Source organism: Leucoraja erinacea, chromosome 1, assembly GCF_028641065.1.
Source record: "Leucoraja erinacea ecotype New England chromosome 1, Leri_hhj_1, whole genome shotgun sequence".
Lineage (NCBI taxonomy): Eukaryota > Metazoa > Chordata > Chondrichthyes > Rajiformes > Rajidae > Leucoraja > Leucoraja erinaceus.
This window is the reverse complement of record NC_073377.1, coordinates 136,091,072-136,112,550: the sequence shown is the minus strand read 5'-3', so window position 1 is coordinate 136,112,550 and position 21,479 is coordinate 136,091,072. Positions and strand designations below refer to the sequence as shown.

The 21,479-nt window shown below is 45.8% G+C and overlaps 1 protein-coding gene across 1 annotated transcript; it reads left to right on the top strand.

Annotated features, from left to right (window-relative positions):
* Positions 1-8,427: 8,427 nt before the first annotated feature.
* Positions 8,428-21,260, top strand: cisd2 (CDGSH iron sulfur domain 2). The gene is made up of 3 exons (XM_055643912.1): positions 8,428-8,581; positions 19,405-19,619; positions 20,967-21,260. Exons 1-3 carry the CDS (start codon positions 8,479-8,481, stop codon positions 21,054-21,056), a joined length of 408 nt encoding a protein of 135 aa, XP_055499887.1. The 5' UTR covers positions 8,428-8,478; the 3' UTR covers positions 21,057-21,260.
* Positions 21,261-21,479: the final 219 nt, after the last annotated feature.

Below are 21,479 nucleotides of genomic sequence, written 5' to 3'. Positions count from 1 at the left end.
CACACAAATCTTCAGAGATGAGCACTCCCAGGAACCTGAAGCTGTTGACTCTCTTTACCATGTTCCTGTCGATGAAGACAGGTTCATGGATGCTACTGAAGTCAACCGTAGTCTTACCAACATTGAGAACAAGATTGTTGTCTGGCACCACTCAACAAGATTTTCGATCTCCCTCCTTAAATTGACATAGTTACTCGTTCAGCAATAGTGGTGAATTTAAAGATGATGTCGGAGCTGTATCTGGCTACGTAGTCATGGTGTAGAGGATTCATTCCATATGATACAGCTCAGAGTTATCTCTCTCTCCCCTCTCTCTGTCTGCCCCTCTCTCTCTGTCTCTGCCCCCTCTCTCTCTGCCCTCTCTCTCTACCCCCTCCCTCTCCCGACGCGCCTGCGAGTTGGGGGCTATGTGTGGGGATGGGGTAAAAGGAGCGAATGACTAATATTAATATAATATCAAGGGGGATGTTAGTGTTTGTGTGGAGGGTGGTTAGTGTGTGTGTGACGCCACGGGCCACCCCTCCTCCCCCACACGGCAACCGCGCGTTGAGGGGACGGGACCCAACAGGTCCCCCTTGGTCTAGTTTGTTTATAAATACAAGATCACAAAGGAACAGAAAGAAACAGCAGTGTTGTTGACTGTAACGTAGAAGCCTCAGGGCAAGGCATGGATGTGATCTCAGTGACGTGTGGGAAACAAAGTTCTCACTGAGCAGTGACGATGACGGGCAGTGACCAAGGCAAGAACCTTGGGGAACAGAAGGGAAAGCAGACTCCTGGTTGTGGAATGAGTGATATAGGTCACAGGTGAGGGCACAGAACACAGGCAATCGGCCCTAGACTGGTGGAGGAATGTGCTCTTATTGCTGGTGTTCAGTTCAGAGACTATGTAGGTCCTACAGCCACGAATGATGACATTTCAGAGGAGGACAAACCAAACACCCGGAAAGAACACCTTAATTAAAAGCCTTCAGAAATATCCAAGAGCTACAACTTTGGTGCAGAGATCTGGAGGAAAATAATGTGGTCAGAATAAAACAAATGCTGTTCATTGTACCGTGGTACACGTGACAATAAACTTAAACTAAACGAACACCAAATTTAAAATCACCAGCAAATAGATAGGTTTATTTTAGAGATACAGCGCGGAAACAGGCCCTTCAGCCCACTGAGTCCGCGTCGACCAATCCCTGCACATTAACACTATCCTACACACACAAGGGACAATTTGCACTTGTACAAAGCCAATTAACCCACAATCATGTACGTCTGGAGTGTGGGAGGAAACCAAAGATCCTCTCTCCCCTTCCTCCTCTCCCCCCTCCCTCCTCTCTCCCCCTCCCTCCTCCTCTCCCCCTACCCTCCGCTCCCCTCCCTCCTCCCCCCCTCCCTCCTCCCCCTCCCTACCCCCTCCCTGTCCCTCCCCCTCCCCCCCCTCTCCCTCTCTCTCTCTCTCTCTCTCTCTCTCTCTCTCTCTCCCATCTCCCTCAGTCTCTGCCCTCTCTACCCCCTCCCTCTCTAGACGAGCCTGCGAGTTGGGGCCTATGCGTGAGTAAGGGCTGGGATTGGGCAAAAGGAGCAAATTAATAATATTCATATAATATCAAGGTGGGTGGTTAGTGTGTTTGTGGGGGGGGTGGTTAGTGTGTGTGTGTGGGGGGGGGGGTTAGTGTGTGTGTGGGGGGGTGGTTAGTGTGCGTGTGATGTCGCAGGCCGCTCCCTCCCCCCCCCCCCCCCCCCCCCCCCCCACCCCACCGCGCGTTGAGGGGACGGGACCCAACCAATCCCACTTGGTCTAGTCTCTCTTAAACTTTATCCCTCATCTTAAAGCCATGCCCTCAAGCCTTTGACATTTCCAACGTTGGAAAAAGGTGCAGACTACCCTACCACTGCCCCTCATAATTTTCTAAACTTCTATCCTCCCTTTAATTTCTGGTTTGAGAGAAAACAGTCCCAGTTTGTCCAGAGACACAGGATGATCAGCATGGCTCTGATAACTCTCCCAACTTCTACAGAAGCACTGCAGAAACTGTACTGGTGGGTTGTTTGGTTTGGGAACAGTTCTGCCAAGACCGCAAGAAATTACAAAGTTGTGGATGTGATCCAGTCGATCACACAGACCAGACTGTCCACCATTGGCTCCATCTACACTTCACTCTGTCTCACCAGCCAACATCATCAAAGACCATTTTCACCAAAGGTCATTCCTTGTTCTCCCTCTCCCGTTGGGCAGAAAATTCAAAAACATGAAAGCGCAACACCACCAGCTTCTTCCCCCCAGTTATTAGATTACTACACACATGAGCTAGGGTGTGGACCTGACCTTCCAGCCTACCTCATTGTGGACATTGGACTTTCTCTGTAACTGTAACACACATTGTGTACGTGTAGGACTTGTGTATGATCTTCTTTTTCTTGCGTATGGCATGCACAGCCTAAAGTTGTAGGACAACTTGTTCTATTTGATCTTATCTGATTGTCCACGCCAGGTTGATTGCCTTGGTTGAAAAAGGGTGGACAACGTGAAGGTTGCAATCTCCCACCCCCGTGTATGAAAGGAAGTAGAGATGATTTATCATGCAGGTAGACTGGGAAAATCAGGTTGGTACTGGACCCCAAGTTGTGGAGTTCTTCCGAGATGGATAGAGCAGCTTGTACTGGAGCCTACCAGGGAGAAGGCAATTCTGGATTTAGTGTTGTGTAATGAACCGGATTTGATAAAGAGAACTCGAGGTAAAGGAACCATTAGGAGATAGTGACCATAATATGATAAGTTTTCATCTGCAATTTGAGAGAGAGAAGGTAAAATCGGAAGTGTCAGTATTGCAGTTGAACAAAGGGGACTATGGAGCCATGAGGGAGGAGCTGGCCAAAGTTGGCTGGAAAGAGACCCTAGCAGGGATGACAGTTGAACAGCTACAAACTACAAAGGGAAGTCAATGACAATATAAAAATAAAAGAGAAGACCTATAACAAAGCAAAGATGCGGGAAGCCAGAGGATTGGGAAAGTTTTAAAGATCAAGAGAAGGTAACTAAAAAGGCAAAACTCTGCGAAAAGATTCCACCGGGTGGCGCCGTCAACAGTCTGTCTGTCTTTTTGTCTTTTGTTATTTTTAATGTGTTTTAAAAGTTTGTGCGAATGTTCTCTGGTTTGTCTTTATGTGGAGGGTGGGGGAGGGGGTCGGGGGAAACTTGTTTTCAATCTCTTACCTTGCCGGAGATGCAATTGTTTTCCGGATCGTAAGTCCGGTCGCTCTGTGGCCCAACATCATGGAACTGGAGGCCTTGCTCGGGACTGACTTTGAGCCCCACCGCGCGGACGTGGACTTACCATCGATTCCTGCGATCCCATGCCTGGGATCGATGCTCCAACTGCGGCTTGTGGATTCCAACATCGAGGGACTCGCAGTCTCGGGTAGAGACCGATGTCGGGAAGATCCAAACGACGCAGAAGGTTTTGACCAGCCCCAATGTGGGGTCAGATCGCCAAGTACGGGAGCCAAGATTATCCCGTCAACGGAAGGCTCGAGGCCCCTGATCATGGGAGAACAAAGAAGGGAAGAGATTGAACTTTATTTTTTCGCCTTCCATCACAGTGAGGAATGCAGAGGAGTCACTGTGGTGGATGTTTATGTTAAAATGTATTTTGTGTGTCTTGTTGCTTTTTATTGGTATGAATGTATGGCAAATCAAATCCTCGTATGTTGCAAAACATACTTGGCTATTAAAGTATGATTAAGATTAAAAGATGAAGTACGAAGATAAGTTAGCCAAGAATATAAAGGATGATAGTAAAAGTTTCTTTAGGTATGTGAAGAGGAAAACATTAGTTAAGATAAATGTGGGTCCCTTGAAGACAAACAGGTGAATTATTATGGGAACAAGGAAATGGCAGACAAGTTGAACAGGTACTTTGGTTCTGTCTTCACTAAGGAAGACACAATCTCCCAGATGTACTAGGGGACAAAGGACCTAGGGTGATGGAGGAACTGAAGGAGCTCCTTCAGACATTAGTCAGGAAATTGTGTTGGGTAGACTGATGGAACTGAAGGCTGATAAATCCCCAGGGCCTGATGGTCTGCATCCCAGGGTACTCAAGGGGATGGCTCTAGAAATCGCCGATGCATTGGTGATCATTTTCTAATGTTCTATAGATTCTGGATCAGTTCCTGTAGGTTGGAGGGGAGCTAATATTATCCCACTTTTCAAGAAAGGAGGGAAAGAGAAATCAGGGAATTATAGACCAGTTAGCGCGATATCAGTGGTGGGGAAGATACTGGAGTCGGTTATCAAAGATGTAATAGCGGCGCATTTGGATAGCAGTAACAGGATCAGTCCAAGTCAGCATGGATTTATGAAGGGGAATCATGCTTGATAAATCTTCTGGAATTTTTTGAGGATGTAACAAGTAAAATGCACAAGGGGGAGCCAGTGGATGTAGTGTACCTGGACTTTCAGAAAGCTTTTGATCAGGTCCCACACAGGAGATTAGTGGGCAAAATTAGAGCACACAGTATTGGGGATAGGGTATTGACATGGATAGAACATTGGTTGGCAGACAGGAAACAAAGAGTAGGGATTAACACAGCTCTTACAATATATTGTGCATTAATGATTTTGATGAAGGAATTAAAAGTAACATTAGCAAATTTGCAGATGGGTGGCAGTGTGAACTGTGAAGAGGATGTTAAGAGGATGCAGGGTGGCTTGAACAGGTTGGATGAGTGGGCAGATGCATGGCAGATGCAGTATAATGTGGATAAATCTGAGGTTGGCCATTCTGGTGGCAAGAACGGGTAGGCAGATTATTATCTGAATGGTGTCAGGTTAGGAAAAGGGGAAGTACAATGAGACCTGGATATCCTAGTACATCAGTCACCGAAAGTAAACATACAGGTACAACAGGCATTGAAGAAAGCTAATGGCATGTTGGCATTCATAACAAGAAGAGTTGAGTATAGGAGCGAAGAGATCCTTCTGCAGTTGTACACGGCCCTGGTGAGACCACACCTGGAGTATTGTGTGCAGTTTTGGTCTCCTAATTCGTGGAAGGACATTATTGAGGGAGTGCAGCGTAGGTTCATGAGGTTAATTCCCAGGATGGCGGGAATGTCATATGAAAGAATGGAGCGACTGGGCTTGTATTCACTTGAATTAAGAAGGATGAGAGGGTATCTTATAGAACCATATTAAATTATTAAGGGATTGGACACGCTGGATGCAGAAAACATGTTCCCGATGTTGGGGGAGTCCAGAACCAGGGGCCACAGTATAAGACTAAGAGGTAGGCCATTTAGAATATAGATGAGGAAAAACTTTTTCTCACAGAGAATTGTGAATTTGTGGAATTCTCTGCCTCAGAAGACAGTGGAGGCCGATTCACTGGAAGCATTCAAAAGAGTTAGATAGAGCTCTTAGGCCTAGCGGAATCAAGGGATATGGGGAGAATGCAAGAACGGGGTGCTGATTATGGATGATCAGCCATGACTACTTTGGTTCTGTCTTCACTAAGGAAGACATAAATAATCTGCCGGAAATAGCAGGGGACCGGGGGTCAAATGAGATGGAGGAACTGAGTGAAATCCAGGTTAGTCGGGAAGTGGTGTTAGGTAAATTGAATGTATTAAAGGCCGATAAATCCCCAGGGCCAGATAGGCTGCATCCCAGAGTACTTAAGGAAGTAGCCCCAGAAATAGTGGATGCATTAGTGACAATTTTTCAAAACTCTTTAGATTCTGGAGTAGTTGCTGAGGATTGGAGGGTAGCTAATGTAACCCTACTTTTTAAAAAGGCAGGGAGAGAGAAAACGGGGAATTACAGACCACTTAGTCTAACATCGGTAGTGGGGAAAATGCTAGAGTCAGTTATTAAATATGGGATAGCAGCACATTTGTAAAGTGGTGAAATCATTGGACAAAATTAGCATGGATTTATGAAAGATAAATCATGTTTGACAAATTTTTCGAGGATGTAACTAGTAGAGTGGATAAGGGAAAACCAGTGGGTGTGTTATATCTGGACTTTCAGAAGGCTTTCGACAAGGTCCCACATAAGAGATTAGTATGCAAACTTAAAGCACACGGTATTGGGGGTTCAGTATTGATGTGGATGGAGAACTGGCTGGCAGACAGGAAGCAAAGAGTAGGAGTAACTGGGTCCTTTTCAGAATTGCAGGCAGTGACTAGTGGGGTACCGCAAGGCTCAGTGCTGGGACCTCAGCTATTTACAATATATATTAATGATTTGGATGAGGGAATTGAATGCAACATCTCCACGTTTGCGGATGACACAAAATTGGGGGGCAGTGTTAGCCGCTAGGAGGCTGCAAGGTGACCTGGATAGGTTGGGTGAGTGGGCAAATGCTTGAATGTGAGGTTATCCACTTTGGTGGCAAGAACAGGAAAGTAGACTATTATCTGAATGGTGGCTGATTAGGAAAAGTGGAGATGCAAACGAGACCTGGGTACACCATGGTACACCAGTCATTGAAAGTAGGCATGCGGGTGCAGCAGGCAGTGAAGAAAGCGAATGGTATGTTAGCATTCATAGCTTAATGATTTGAGTATAGGAGCAGGGAGGTTCTACTGCAGTTGTACAGGGCCTGGGTGAGACCACATCTGGAGTATTGTGTACAGTTATGGTTTTCTAATCTGAGGAAAGACATTCTTGCCATAGAGGGAGTACAGCAAAGGTTCACCAGACTATTTCCTGGGATGGCAGGACTTTCATATGAAGAAAGATTGGATAGACTCGGCTTGTACTCGCTAGAATTTAGAAGATTGAGGGGGGATCTTATAGAAACTTACAAAATTCTTAAGGGGTTGGACAGGCTAGATGCACGAAGATTGTTCCCGATGTTGGGGACGTGCAGAACAAGGGGTCATAGTTTAAGGAGAAGGGGGAAATCTTTTAGGGCTGAGAAGAGAAAAACATTTTTCACACAGAGAGTGGTGAATCTCTGAAATTCTCTGCCACAGAATGTAGTTGAAGCCAGTTCATTGGCTATATTTAAGAGGGAGTTAGATGTGGCCCTTGTGGCTAAAGGGATCAGGGGGTATGGAGAGAAGGCAGGTACAGGATACTGAGTTGGATGATCAGCCATGATCATATTGAATGGCGGTGCAGGCTCGAAGGGCAGAATGGCCTACTCCTGCACCTATTTTCTGTTTCTATGATCACATTGAATGGCGGTGCTGGCTTGAAGGGCCGAAAGTCACATCAGTGGTAGCCAAATTATTGGAAAAGACTTAGGCAAAGTATATGGAAAAGGATAGACCTATTTGGAATAGTCAGCAGGGCTTTATCTGCACGTCATGCTGAACAAACAATGAAGACTTTTGAGGAGGTGACAACGATGATTGATGAGGTAGGGCAGTGGGTGTTGTCCACCTGATCATAATCATACTTTATTAGCCAAGTATGTTTTGCAACATACGAGGAATTTGGTTTGCCATACAGTCATACCAAAAAAGCAACACGCCACACAACTACATAAAAGTTTTACATAAACATCCACCGCAGCGGCTCCTCCACATTCCCCACTGTGATGGAAAGCAATAAAATCTTACCTTCGCCCGCTCCGTGATGTTAAGGTCCGCAGGCTCCACGGTTTTGGAGCTCTAGAAGTCCCAAACAAGAGGCTGCCAACTCCATGATGATAGACACAGTGCAGACAGTGATATGACATGGAAAAAGTTGCAACTCCGTCGAGGAATGAGATTTAAAAAAAGTTCCCCCAACCTCCGCCACAAATACAAAAACTAAAGATGTTAAAACATACATTTTACAACAAACTACAAACACAAAGACTGAAAAAGACGAAGACAGACTGTTGGTGAGGCAGCCATTGTGTGGCGTCCCATTGTTTTCTCCAGGTTCCCTCATCCAGATTAGAGTGGATGGAAATATGGCAGATTGGTTTAAAAACTGCCTCAAGATTCAAGTTTCAAGAGAGTTTATTGTCATGTGTCCAAGATAGGACAATGAAATTCTTGCTTTGCTTCAGCCCAACAGAATATAGTAGGCATAAATAAATACAGAACAGTCTTACCATATAGCATTGAATATATATATACACACATAAATAATCTTGGCCACAGAAGACAGAGGGTAGGGGTGGAATTCTGTCTGGAGCTGTGTGACGAGTGAGGTTCCACAGGGATCAGTACTGGGACCTCTGTTGTTCGTGATGTACGCATACAGTATTTATAAATCATTTGGATAAAAATGTTGGTGAGTTGATTAGTAAGCTTGCAGAGGTGCAACAATTGGTGGAGCTGTGGACAGTGAAGGAAGTTGGCAAAAGAGCCATGTTCATGGAAATAGGCCAACTCATCTTTGCTAACCATTGAACCGCCAGCCAATCAGGAGCAGAGATCAGGAGAGGCCATCCATCGGCGGAGCGTCACTGGCGAGCGGCGTGACGCTATGACGCTGGGTGGGCGCGATGGTGACGTGACGCGTCGCACTCGGCAGCCATGGTGCTCGACGCTCTGGCGCGCATCGTCAAGGTGCAGCTGCCAGCCTACCTCAAGCGCATCCCCCTGCCCAGCTCCCTGCACGGATTCACTCAGCTCACCGGTACGGGCACAGCGGGGCCGGGGGAGGGGTTGGGGTTGGGATTGAAGTGGGGAAGGGGGGGGAGGGTCTGTGTGGAGGAAGAGGAGGAGGGTGGTGTCTGTGGGGAGGAGGGGAGGGGAGTGGAGAGGTTGTGAGGACAGGGGCCTCACAGCTGTGAGGTAGGTAGGTAGGGGGGAACCACAGGGCCTTCACATCTCCCTGGCAACAGGTGAGTTGCCAGCCCAGGGGGACAGTAGTGGGCATTGAATAGTGTTGACCTGCACTGTTGCCTGTCCATTCGCTCCTCAGATGCTGCCTGACCCACTGAGTTCCTCAACCTTTCAGCATCAGCATTTCCTTGTGGCTGTCTCTCAGTCAACTCATGTTAAGTTTATTGTGACATGCACAAATATGATGAGGAATAACCTCGGATTAGGGTTGTGAGGGTCGGTTCAAGAACCTGATGGTTGTAGGAAAGTAGCTGTTCCTGAACCTGGGGGTCTGGTAGCAGTGAGAAGAGGGCACGGCCTGGATTGTGCGGATCCTTCATGATAGATACCGCCGCCTTGGGGCAACGCCTGGTGTAAATGCTTTCGATGGTGGGGAGGGCTGTGCCCGTGATGGACCGGGCTGAGTCCACCACTCCCTGCATCCTTTTGTGTTCCTGTATGTTGGAATTGCTGTACCAGGCCGCGATGCAACCAGTCAGGGTAATGCCTACAGTGCATCTGAGGAGGTTTGTTGGTAATCATCGATATGTCGAATATTCTAACAAACAAGGCAGACCTGATGCAGGGCCAAGTGGTGGAAAGCAACATCTGTGGGGGGGGGGGTGGGGGGGGGGGGGGGGGGGGGGGGGGGGAGGTTAACGTTCTGGATCAAAACCCTTTAAGTCTGATCCAGGGTGTGAACAGGGAAGGTCCACTGTTCCTTTCCATCACAGATAATGTCTGTGCTGAGCTCTTCCAGAAGATTGTTTGCTGCTTACTCTATCACTTATTTTTTCCCTTTTTGTCATCCTTTGGGAAATTTTAGACACCAACATTTTTCTGGCTTACCACCAATCTTCTCCATGTTGTTACCTTCCTTTCAATTTGATCCAATCCTTGACTTAAACATGGATGACCTTATTTAGAAACATAGAAATTAGGTGCAGGAGTAGGCCATTCGGCCCTTCGAATTTCAGCGATTTCAGTCTTCGTTTCTCAGTGGAGTCATCTTTGAGATGAACAAAATGTCTCTTTAAATGTCTGTCACAGCTTATTTGCATCTTTCCTGTAATGTGATGGGCAGAATTCTATGCAAGCTGTAGTTTAATTAACAAATACAGTTTTAGCACAACATTCTTGCTTATTCTGTGTTTTGTCTAATGAAGAAAAATTCCCATGTCCTTAAGCCTGTACTAACCTTCCTGCTACTTTTCTCAATGTGGATATACACTCCAAGGGCTCTCTCTATTCTTGCACTTCGCAGGTCAGGATCTTGGAGTGGATGAGCACGATTCCTTGCCTTATACCTTCCCAACTCATTGTTTTGCATTTCTTGGGTTAAGTTCTATTTGTCACTTTTTGGTCCAAATATTCTGCACTTTACTGTAGTCTCTTGCGTTTCTCAACACCAATCCCACAGCCGCTTTTTGTTTTATTGGCAAATTTTATCATGCCCCCTGCCTTTATCTAATTCAGTAACACTTACTGCCAAAAAAAACAAGATGATTGCTGATGGGTAAAGACACCAGGAGGTGACATGGCTGAGGTGAGACTACAGGCCACTGTGTCCAATGATGGCGTTAGTGATAAAAGACGTGTCTGCCGCCGAGGTGGAGCAGTGAATACTCGCCAGACCGGTTCTCAGGGAGTTTTCTTTTCTGGAGGGCTCACCAGGCTTGAACAGGAGTGAGATCGATAGTGTTCTCTGTGTGGAATGCATGAATTGGTGATAGGGCAAGGAAGTGGTGAGACAGAAGATCAACTTAGTGCGCAGCAGGCAGCTCGAGATGTCCTGCTGATTCTGTTCCAAGCAGCTGATGTCCACACCACTTCCCACTGAAAGATCGCCCAGTGCTCTGAAGAAAAACGTGTGCTTTGCTTTGTTATAGAACATGCAATGTGACCCAAGTGCCCAGGTAATCACGTATTGTCTTTCTGCTGACTGGAGAGCACACAACAAAAGGTCTTTACTGTTCCTCGGTACACGTGACAATAAACTAAACTAAAGTACAGCGGGTAGTTCAGCTGTCATTGAAATAATGAGATGGTGGGTACTAGAGCAGAGTGCAGTACGGCACAGAAGAGGCCCTTTGGCCGACAATGGCTGTGCCAAACATGATGCCAAGACCATCACTGCCTGCACATAATCCATATCTCTCCTTTCCTGCATATCCATGTACCTATCACAAAGCTTAAATACCACTGTGGTAGCTGCCTCAGCCTTTTCCTCATATTAGCAATTCACTGAGGTGTACAGTGAGAGGCAGTGGATGTATCAGTAGATGAGCCTGAGGAGATGCCTGCTGTGTAAGAGCCTCAACTTATTTCAGACTGAACATAGAGCGTTTAGTTTTGACCGATGAAGGCACGCATATCATTAGCTACGTGTAGTTATTTTCAGGGAAGTGCTGCTAAAATCCCTCTGCGTCAATGCTGTTAACTTTATACTTTCTCCATACATGCCTGAAGTGCAAGACTACACGTGTCTGGATTGGTCTGATCTAGATTCTGCTGTTTCCTTTGAAGTCGTCTTCACTATCTGCAACTCCGTAAATATTTGTATGGTCTGTAAACTTGCCAACCGACCCATCTGCATTTATGTCCAAGTCATTTACATATCTCACACAACAGAGGTCCCAACACAGTTCCCTGCGGAACTCCTCTGGTCACAGACCTCCAGCCAGAGAAACACCCTTCCACCACAACCCTCCACTACTATGAATAAGCCAGTTCTGAATCCAAGCTATCAAGTCGGCATGGGTCCCATGCATGTAAATCTTCAGCATCAGCCTACAATGAGGGAACTTGTTGTGTTAAAATCCATTTAGTCAATCAGCTGTTGGTCAATATTGGGGATGTTAGTTACCCACTACAACAACCCTGTGGCTTTGGCATCTGTCGACATATCTGTTCCTCTATTTCCGGCCAGCTATTGGGGGCCGGCAGTATAATGCCATCAGAGTGATTGCTCCTTTCCAGTTTTTGAGCTCTACCTATCTTGCCATAATGGATGACTTTGTTTGAGTTTTTTAGTTATAGAGATACTGTGCGGAAACGGGCCCTTCAGCCCACCGAGTCCACACCGACCAGCGATCCCTGCATATTAACTCTATCCTTCCCACACTAGGGACAATTAATATTTTCATACAAAGACAATTAACCTACAAACCCGTACGTCTTTGGAGTGTAGGAGGAAACCGAAGATCTCAGAAAAAATCCATGCAGTCATGGGGAAAACGTACAAAGTCCGTACAGACAGCACACGTAGTTGAATCCAGGTGCCGCTGAAAGCGCTGTAAGGCAGCAACTCTACCGCTGTGCCACTGTGCTGGCCGTTACTTGTCCTTGAGTAATGTTAGGTTCATTGGTTCCATTTTCTCACCAAGATCTGAGTGCAATTGAACAGAGAGAAAATTGGTGGACAATTGAGAAGTTTTTTAAAAAGGTAGAATTGGTCGTAAGTGAGATCACAGGAAAAGCCTGGGTACTATAGACCAGTTAATCTTACGTGTGATAGGCAAGTTACCAGAGATGTTCTGAGGGACAAGATGTATATATGAATTTGAATAAGTAAGAAGTGAAAGAAAGAACTGCAGATGCTGGTTTAAATCGAAGGTAGACACAAAAAGCCAGAGTAACTCAGCGGGTGAGGCAGCATCTCTGGAGTGAATGAATGGGGGAGGTTTCGGGTCGAGACCATTAGTCACGACCCAAAACGTCCCCCATTCCTTCTCTCCAGAGATGCTGCCTCACCCGCTGAGTTACTCCAGCATTTTGTGTCTACCTATGTATTTTAATAGACAAGTGCTGATTAGGGATAGTCAGCATGGTTTTGTACATGGGAGATCATGTGTCTCAGATTTGATTTGAGTTATTTGGAAAGTACTAGGAAGAGTGACACGGGCAAGGCCATAGACATTGTTTATATGTGAGGCCTTTGAGGTTCCTCGTGGTAGGCTGTTCTAGAAGGTTAGATCATCATATAGCATTTATGGTCTATGCTATATAGAAACATAGAAAATAGGTGCAGGAGGAGGTCATTCGGTCCGTCGAGCCAGCACCGCCATTCATATAATATAACCATATAACAATTACAGCACGGAAACAGGCCATCTCGACCCTTCTAGTCCGTGCCGAACACATAATCTCCCCTAGTCCCATATACCTGCGCTCAGACCATAACCCACCATTCCCTTCCCATCCATATAACTATCCAATTTATTTTTAAATGATAAAAACGAACCTGCCTCCACCACCTTCACTGGAAGCTCATTCCACACAGCTACCACTCTCTGAGTAAAGAAGTTCCCCCTCATGTTACCCCTAAACTTCAGTCCATTAATTCTCAAGTCATGTCCCCTTGTTTGAATCTTCCCTACTCTCAGTGGGAAAAGCTTTTCCACGTCAACTCTGTCTATCCCTCTCATCATTTTAAAAACCTCTATCAAGTCCCCCCTTAACCTTCTGCGCTCCAAAGAATAAAGCCCTAACTTGTTCAACCTTTCTCTGTAACTTAGTTGCTGAAACCCAGGCAACATTCTAGTAAATCTCCTCTGTACTCTCTATTTTGTTGACATCCTTCCTATAATTAGGCGACCAAAATTGTACACCATACTCCAGAATTGGCCTCACCAGTGCCTTGTACAATTTTAACATTACATCCCAACTTCTATACTCAATGCTCCGATTTATAAAGGCTAGCACACCAAAAGCTTTCTTTACCACCCTATCTACATGAGATTCCACTTTCAGGGAACTGCACAGTTATTCCCAGATCCCTCTGTTCACCTACATTCTTCAATTCCCTACCATTTACCATGTACGTCCTATTTTGATTTGTCCTGCCAAGATGTAGCACCTCACACTTATCAGCATTAAGCTCCATCTGCCATCTTTCAGCCCACTCTTCCAACTGGCATAAATCTCTCTGTAGACTTTGAAACTCTACTTCATTACCCGCAACCCCACCTATCTTAGTATCATCTGCATACTTACTAATTCATTGTGATCATGGCTGATCGTCCCCAATCAATAACCCGTGCCTGCCTTCTCCCCATATCCGTTGATTCCACTAGCCCCCAGATCTCTATCTAACTCTTTTAAATTTATCCAGTGACTTAGCCTCCACTGTGGCAGGGAATTCCACAAATTCACAACTCTCTGGGTGAAAAAGTTTTTTCTCACCTCAGTCTTAAATGGCCTCCCCTTTAGTCTAAGACTGTGGCCCCTGATTCTGGACTCGCCCAACATTGGGGACATTTTCCCTGCATCTAGCTTGTCCAGTCCTTTTATGATTTTATGTTTCTATAAGATTCCCCTCATCCTTCTAAACTCCAGTGAATACAAGCCTAGTCTTTTCAATCTTTCCTCATATGACAGTCCTGCCATCCCAGGGATCAATCTTGTGAACCTACGCTGCACTGCCTCAATCACAAGGATGTCCTTCCTCAAATTAGGAGACCAAAACTGTACACAATATTCCAGGTGTGGTCTCACCAGAGCCCTATACAACTGCAGAAGAACCTCTACTCCTATAACTGAAATCCTCTTGTTTTGAAGGCCGAGATTCCATTAGCTTTCTTCACTGCCTGCTGTAGCTGCACGCCAACTTTCAGTGACTGGTGTACAAAGGACGTCCAGGTCTCGCTGCACCTCCCCCTTACCTAACCTAACCATCTGCCCTCTCACTCAACCTGTCCAGGTCACCCTGCAACCTCCTAACATCCTCTTCACAGTTCACACTGCCAACCAGCTTTGTGTCATCAGCAAACTTGCTCCTAATTACTTCCAAATCATTAGTATATATGGTAAACAGTTGCGGCCCCAACATCGAGCCTTGCGGCACTCCACTCGCCACTGCCTGCCATTCTGAAAAGAACCCGTTCACTCCTACTCTTTGCTTCCTGTATGCCAACCAATTTTCTATACATGTCAACACCCTAACACCCTAATTTTAGCCACCAGTCTCCCGTGCGGGACCATATCAAAGGCTTTCTGAAAGTCTCGATACACTACATCCACTGGCACCCATTCATCCATTTTACTTGTCACATCCTCAAAAAATTCCAGAAGATTAGTCAAGCATGATTTTCCTTTCATAAATCCATGTTGACTTGGACTAATCCTTTTACTGCCCCATTATTACCTCTTTAATAATTTACTCCAGCATCTTTCCCACCACTGGTCAGGCTAACTGGTCTGTAATTCCCCGTTTTCTCTCTCGCTCCTTTGTTGAAAAGTGGGATAACATTAGCTATCCACCAATCCACAGGAACTGATCCTGAATCTATTGAACATTGGAAAATGATCACCAATGCGTCCACTATTTCTAGAGCCACTTCTCTGAGAACCCTGGGATGCAGACCATCAGGTCCAGTGGATTTATCATCCTTCAGTCCCATTAGCCTTCCCAATACTATTTCTCGCCTAATGAAAATTTCTTTCAGTTCCTCTACTCCCTTAGATCCTCTGTCCTCCGGTACATCTGGGAGATTGTTTGTGTCTTCCTTAGTGAAGATGGATCCGAAGTACCTGTTCAACTCTTCTGCCATTTCCTTGTTGCCCATAATAATTTCACCTGTCTGCCTTCAAGGGACCCACATTTGACTTTGCTACTCTTTTTCCCTTAACATATCTAAAGAAGCTTTTATTATCCTTCTTTATATTCCTGGCCAGCTTCCCTTCGTACTTCATCTTTTCAGCCCGTATTGCCCGTTTTGTTTCCTTCTGTTGTCCTATGAAAGTTTCCCAATCCTCTGGCTTCCGGCTGCTCTTTGCTGTGTTATACATCTTTTCTTTTAGTTTTATTCTATCCCTAACTTCTCAGCCACGGTTGCCTCCTACTGCCCTTAGAATCTTTCTTCCTTTTTGGAATGAAATGATCCTGCGTCTTCCGGATTATGCCCATAAATTCCTGCCATTGCTGCCATCATTCCTGCTAGGATCCCTTTCCCGCCTCCCTTGGCCAGCTCCTCTCTCATGCCTTCATAGTCCCCTTTGTTCAACTGCATCACTGACACTTCAGATTTAACCTTTTCCTTCTCAAATTGCAGAACCAATTGCAGACACACTGAACTGTTCTGTATTTATGCTTGCAATACTCTGTTGTGCTGCGGCAAGCAATAATTTAATTGTCCTATCTGGGACACATGACATTAAACTCTCTTGACTTGACTTGACATGGCAGCCTGGATAGAAAAGGCTCAATGGAAGGAAGCAGAGGGTGATGGTGGAAGGTTGTTTTTTGGACTGGAGGTCTGTGACTAGTGGTGTGCCTCAATGTTTGGTGCTGGTCCCATTGCTGTTTGTGGCTTATATCAACAATTTGGATGAGCATGTACAAGTGATGACTTGTAATTTTGCATATGCCATTAAAGTAGTTATTGTAGATGGTGAAGAGGACTGTCAACATAACAGCGGAATGATCAGCTGGACAAGTGGGCTGAAGAATGGCATTCAATGTGGATAAGTGAAGTGGTGCATTTTAGAACGTTAATGGTGAGTGGAAGGACTCTGGGGACTGTTGTACGGCAAAGGCATCCAGGAGTGGAGGGACATAGTTCCCTCCAAGTAGCGACACAGGTGGAGAGGGTGTAAAGGTGGCGTTCGATACATTGGCCATCATCAGTTAGGGTATCGAGTATAAAAGTTGGTCTGCAGTTGTACAGATGTTGGTGAGGCTGCATAAGGTGAGTTAGATAGAGCTCTAGGGCTAGTGGAATCAAGAGATATGGGGAGAAGGCAGTCACGGGTTATTGATTGGGGGCGATTAGTGTCATTTCTCTAATGTGGATGGCACGGTGGCAAAGGGATAGAGCTTCTGCCTTACGATTGCTCACGATTCCAGCATCTGCAGATAGACACAAAAAGCTAGAGTAACTCAGCGGGTCAGACAGCGTCTCTGGGGAGAAGGAATGGGCAAAGTTTCATGTCTCAACCGTTCTTCAGACCCTTCTTCGAGACCCAAAATCTTCAGACCCTTTTCCTTTTCTCAAGAGACACTGTCTGACCCGCTGAATTACTCTTGCTTTTTGTGTCTATCTTCGGTTTAAACTCTCATCTGCAGTTTCTCATGTCTCCATCTAACTATAACGTTAACATCATGGGCGTGTACCTCACACAGGACTTGAGTTCATGCAGAGGGTGTGATGTTGGGTGTTGCTGGCGAATGTTTCAGCTGGGGGGAAACACTAAGATGCAAGTTTGATTGCAATAGAGGTTGCAGTTTGTGCAGGGGACGTAGAGACCCGTTACTTTTGAAGCAGAGTCAGAAGGCAGCTCCCTGATTCATTCCTGACTCAGCAAAACCATAAGACAGGAAGAAATGTATTTAGTGCCCATTATCATGCAGGGGAAGATATATAGTTAAAGGAAGCAGCATCTGTAGTTACCACACTGTAAACTGTTAATTTTCTTTCTCATCACCTCTCCACCTAATCTGCTGAAGGTTTGCAGAACTTTATTTCTAGTTCTGATTTCCAGAATCCCTACACTTTGTTTATAAACCCTACGGGAATTAGAATAAATGTACTGAGTTTCTAGTTATCCATTTTAATATTTTGGAGGTTCTTTAAAGTGGAGAAGAAAATTGTAGTTGGGCTGGTTTCTACTCTTGAGAAAGATAACTGTTTATTTTTGTTAAATTGCTAATTTAAAACCGATGAGCAGGGCCTGTAGGTCTGTCTCTGTGGGTTAAGGCACTGCTGGTAAGTACAGTCCAGAATCTGACCAAGAATAGATCTTTTCAGCTCTCCTTTGACTCCTCCCACTTCCTCCAAGTCCAAGGCGTAGCTATGACCACCCGTATGGGCCCCAGCTATGGCTGCCTCTTTGTAGGGTACGTTGAACAATCCCTGTTCCAGGCGTACACTGGCTGTATCGCCAAACTCTATCTCCGTTACATTGACTGCATCGGTGCTACCTCCTGCACCCATGCAGAACTCACGGACTTCATCAACTTCACCACCAATTTTCATCCTGCACTCAAATTTACTTGGACCATCTCCGACACCTCCCTCCCCTTTCTTGATCTCATTATCTCCATCACAAGAAATAGACTATTGACTGACGTTTATTACAAACTCACTGACTCCCACAACTATCTCGACTACACTTTTTCCCACCCTACTTTCTGCAAAGACTCTATCTCCTACTCCTAATTTCTCCGTCCATGCCGCATCTGCGCCCAAGATGAGGTGTCCCCTATTAGAACATCCAAGATGTCGTCCTCTTTCTTTAGGTTCCCCTCTCCCATCAAAGATGAGGCCCTCACTCGTTTCTCCTCGGTACCGCGCAGTTCTGCCCTTGCCCACCCTCCCCCCAGTCGTAACAGAGACAGTCCCCTTAGTCCTCACCTTCCACCCCATAAGCCGTCGCATACAACACATAATCCTCCAAAATTTCTGTCACCTCCAACGGGATCCCACCACTAGTCACATTTTACCATCTCCACTCCTTTCCGCCTTCTGCAGAGACCGTTCCCTCCGCAACTCCCTGGTTAACTCATCCCTTCCCACCCAAACCAACCCCTCCCCAGGATCGCAACCGCAGGAGATGCAACACTTGTCCCTATACCTCCTCCCTCGACTCTGTCCAGGGACCCCGCCAGTCCTTTCAGGTTAGGCAGAGGTTCACTTGCACCTCCTCCAACCTCATCTACTGTATCCGTTGTTCAAGACGTGGCCTCTTATACATCGGCGAGACCTAACGCAGACTGGGCGATCGTTTCACGGAACACTTAGTCCGCATGAACCAACCTGATCGCCTGGTTGCTAAACACTTTAATTCTCTTTCTGTCACAGACCTTTCTGTCCTCGGTCTCCTCCATTGTCAGAGTGAAGCTGAATGCAAATTGGAGGAACAGCATCTCATATTTCGCTTGGGCAGCTTACAGCCCAGTGGTATGAATATTGATTTCTCCCACTTCAGGTAGCCCCGGCATTCCCTCTCTCTCTATCCCACCACCACCCAAGTCAAACTAGATTCTCATTTTCACCCAACAAACGGCTAACAATGGTTTGTTTCCTTTATCATCGTTACTTTTTTTGCATTTCTTTCATTCATTGTTCTTTATCTCCCCACATCACCATTTATATCTCTCGTTTCCCTTATCCCTAACCAGTCTGAAGAAGGGTCTCTACCCGAAACGTCACCCATTCCTTCTGCCTGTCCCACTGAGTTACTCCAGCTTTTTCTGTCTATCTTCGTTTAAACCAGTGTCTGTAGTTCCTTCCTACACACTTTTCAGCTCAAATGTCTGTGCTAAACATGCTGAACAAATTAAATTAAATTAATCCTTCTGCCTTCATGTGCCACCCCCAGCAGCACTTTCCAGACAGTCACCACCCTGTGTGTGTGTAAAAAAAAAAAAAATACCCCACAGATACTTGGACAGAAACATGGATGGAAGAGGTTTAGAGGGATAAGGGGAAAACGCAGGCAGGTGGGACTATCTCAGATAGGGCATGTTGATCGGCATGGATGCATAGGGCAGAAGGGCCTGTTTCCGCTGGTATGACTGTTTAACAGTAGAAGTTTAATTTCAGGCTCTCGTATTGTTGATGTAATCTCTGCCTCTTTCGACCACTGGAAATCCAGTCTAGCTTCTGTTTGATGTGAGCGTTTTGTTGCTTCCAGTTGTAGAATGGCTGCGGCTGCTGCCGTTTCTCGGTGTCCTGGCACTGCTGGGGTACCTGGCCATTCGGCCCTTCATTTCCCGGAAGAAGCAGCAGAAGGATAGCTTGATCAACCTGAAGATCCAGAAGGAAAATCCCAAGGTGGTGAATGAGATCAACATCGAGGACCTGCAGTTCACCAAGGCAGCCTACTGCCGGTGTTGGCGATCCAAGACGGTAAGGAGAGCTCTGCTGAACTTGTTTTCTCACTGCAGATCAGACGCCCCCATCTGCCCATCTGAGCTCGGGCATGTTCCTCACATTCGAGACTAAAAACCCCAGCTTGGGATTGAATGCAGAACACTTGCCCATATGCATCCTCAGTACAGCGTCCATGTGATGACAGGAACAGGGAAAACATGGTTCACCCACTGTAAGCTTGGCCTCCTGTCCCTCCAGGATAGAGCCGTGACCCACTAGCCCAATATGCTGACCATTGGCATATTGGGCTAGTCCAATTTGGCTCGTATCCCTCTAAACTCGTTCCTATCCATATATCTGTCCAAATGTATTTTTTAAAATTATAATTGTATCTGCTTCTATAGCTTCTTCTGGCAGCTCGAACCAGATTCAAACTATCTTCTGAGTGGAAAGGTTTCCCCTGAGGTCCCTCTTAAATCTCTCCTTCTCACCTTAAGCCTGTGCCCTCTAGTTTTAGAATCCTCTATCCTGGGGGAAAAAGACTGAGCGTTATCCATGCCCTCCTGATCTTGTACACCTCAATAACGTCACCCCTCGGCCTCCAACGCTCCAACGCTCCAAAGAGAAAAGTTCCAGCCTATCCAACCTCTCCCCATAAGTCAAGCCCAGGTAACATCCTGGTGAATCTCTTCTGCATCCCTTCCAACTTAATGTCATCCTTCCTGTAGCAGGGTGACCAGAACTGCACACTTTACTCCAAGTGTGGTCTCATCAACGACTTGTTCAGATGCATCGTGATGTCCCAATCTTGTACGAAGTACCCTTCCCAATGAGGGCATTCCCTTCCCTCTGCATTTAATGATAAAGCCAGCTGACCTGCTACACTGGGTTCAGGAAGGAATTCTGAGATGGACTGAACGGGTTCCATCTATGCCTGGTATTACCTATACAAGAAAGTTGAGAGTAACACTTCAACTGTGAAAGCAGTCCAGCGCAGTGGCGCAGCTACCTTGCAGACCACAGAACCGGGTTCAATCCAGTCCTCGGGTCCTGTCTGTATGGAGTTTGTACGTTCTCCCTGTGACCGCATGGGTTTTCTCCGGGTACTCCGGTTTCCACCCGCATGAGGGTTTTTTGTAGGTTAATTGACCCTCTGTAAATTGTCCCTAGTGTTTAGGGAGTAGATGAGAAAGTGGGATAATATAGAATTAGAATGAACGGGTGATCGTTGGTTGGTGTGAACTTGGTGGGATTAAGGGCCTGTTTCCATGCTATATCTCTAAACTAAACCAAACTGGTCATTCATTACCTTGGGGCACTAGAAGAAGCTGTGAGCCTGCTTTGAGCTGGGACCGAATCTGAGTGGTTTCATTTATTTTCTAGTTTCCTGTATGTGACGGATCTCACAAGAAGCACAATGACCTGACCGGAGATAACGTGGGTCCATTGATAATTAAGAAGAAAGAAGTATAAACATTTTTATTTTCTTTAGTACTGTGATGTGTTGATCATGTGATGTAAAGATTTTCTAAACTGCAATCTTGAATATTCACTGTCCAGTAAATATACCTTTACAAGTTGTAAAGCTTTGTCACTAACGTCAGTTGTAATTTGTCAATGTACAGTAATTATAATTGGTGCATTCGATGGTTTTTCATTAAAAAATTACTGATTAAACTTGTGTTGTGAGTTTAGTGATACCTTTGAATCTATATTACTAAAAGTCTTATCTTGACCGCTTTTGGCTCGCTGTGCTGCGATTTCCGAAAGAACGGCGCCACCCACGGCCGTCATTTTTGGCCACCTCGCTCTGAGCCCCCCTCCGCCTTCCGGGACCGGAGGATTTTCCCATCGATGAAAAGTCAGAGAGATATTAATGTTTTTAAATAATTTGCC

What these genes read in the sequence shown, in the direction of transcription:
- cisd2 (XM_055643912.1), top strand. Translation starts at nt 8,479, where the DNA reads ATGGTGCTCGACGCTCTGGCGCGCATCGTCAAGGTGCAGCTGCCAGCC. An exon ending in CGGATTCACTCAGCTCACCG is followed by an intron (nt 8,582 to 19,404) that starts GTACGGGCACAG and finishes TGTTGCTTCCAG; the next exon opens with TTGTAGAATGGCTGCGGCTG. An exon ending in GGTGTTGGCGATCCAAGACG is followed by an intron (nt 19,620 to 20,966) that starts GTAAGGAGAGCT and finishes TTTATTTTCTAG; the next exon opens with TTTCCTGTATGTGACGGATC.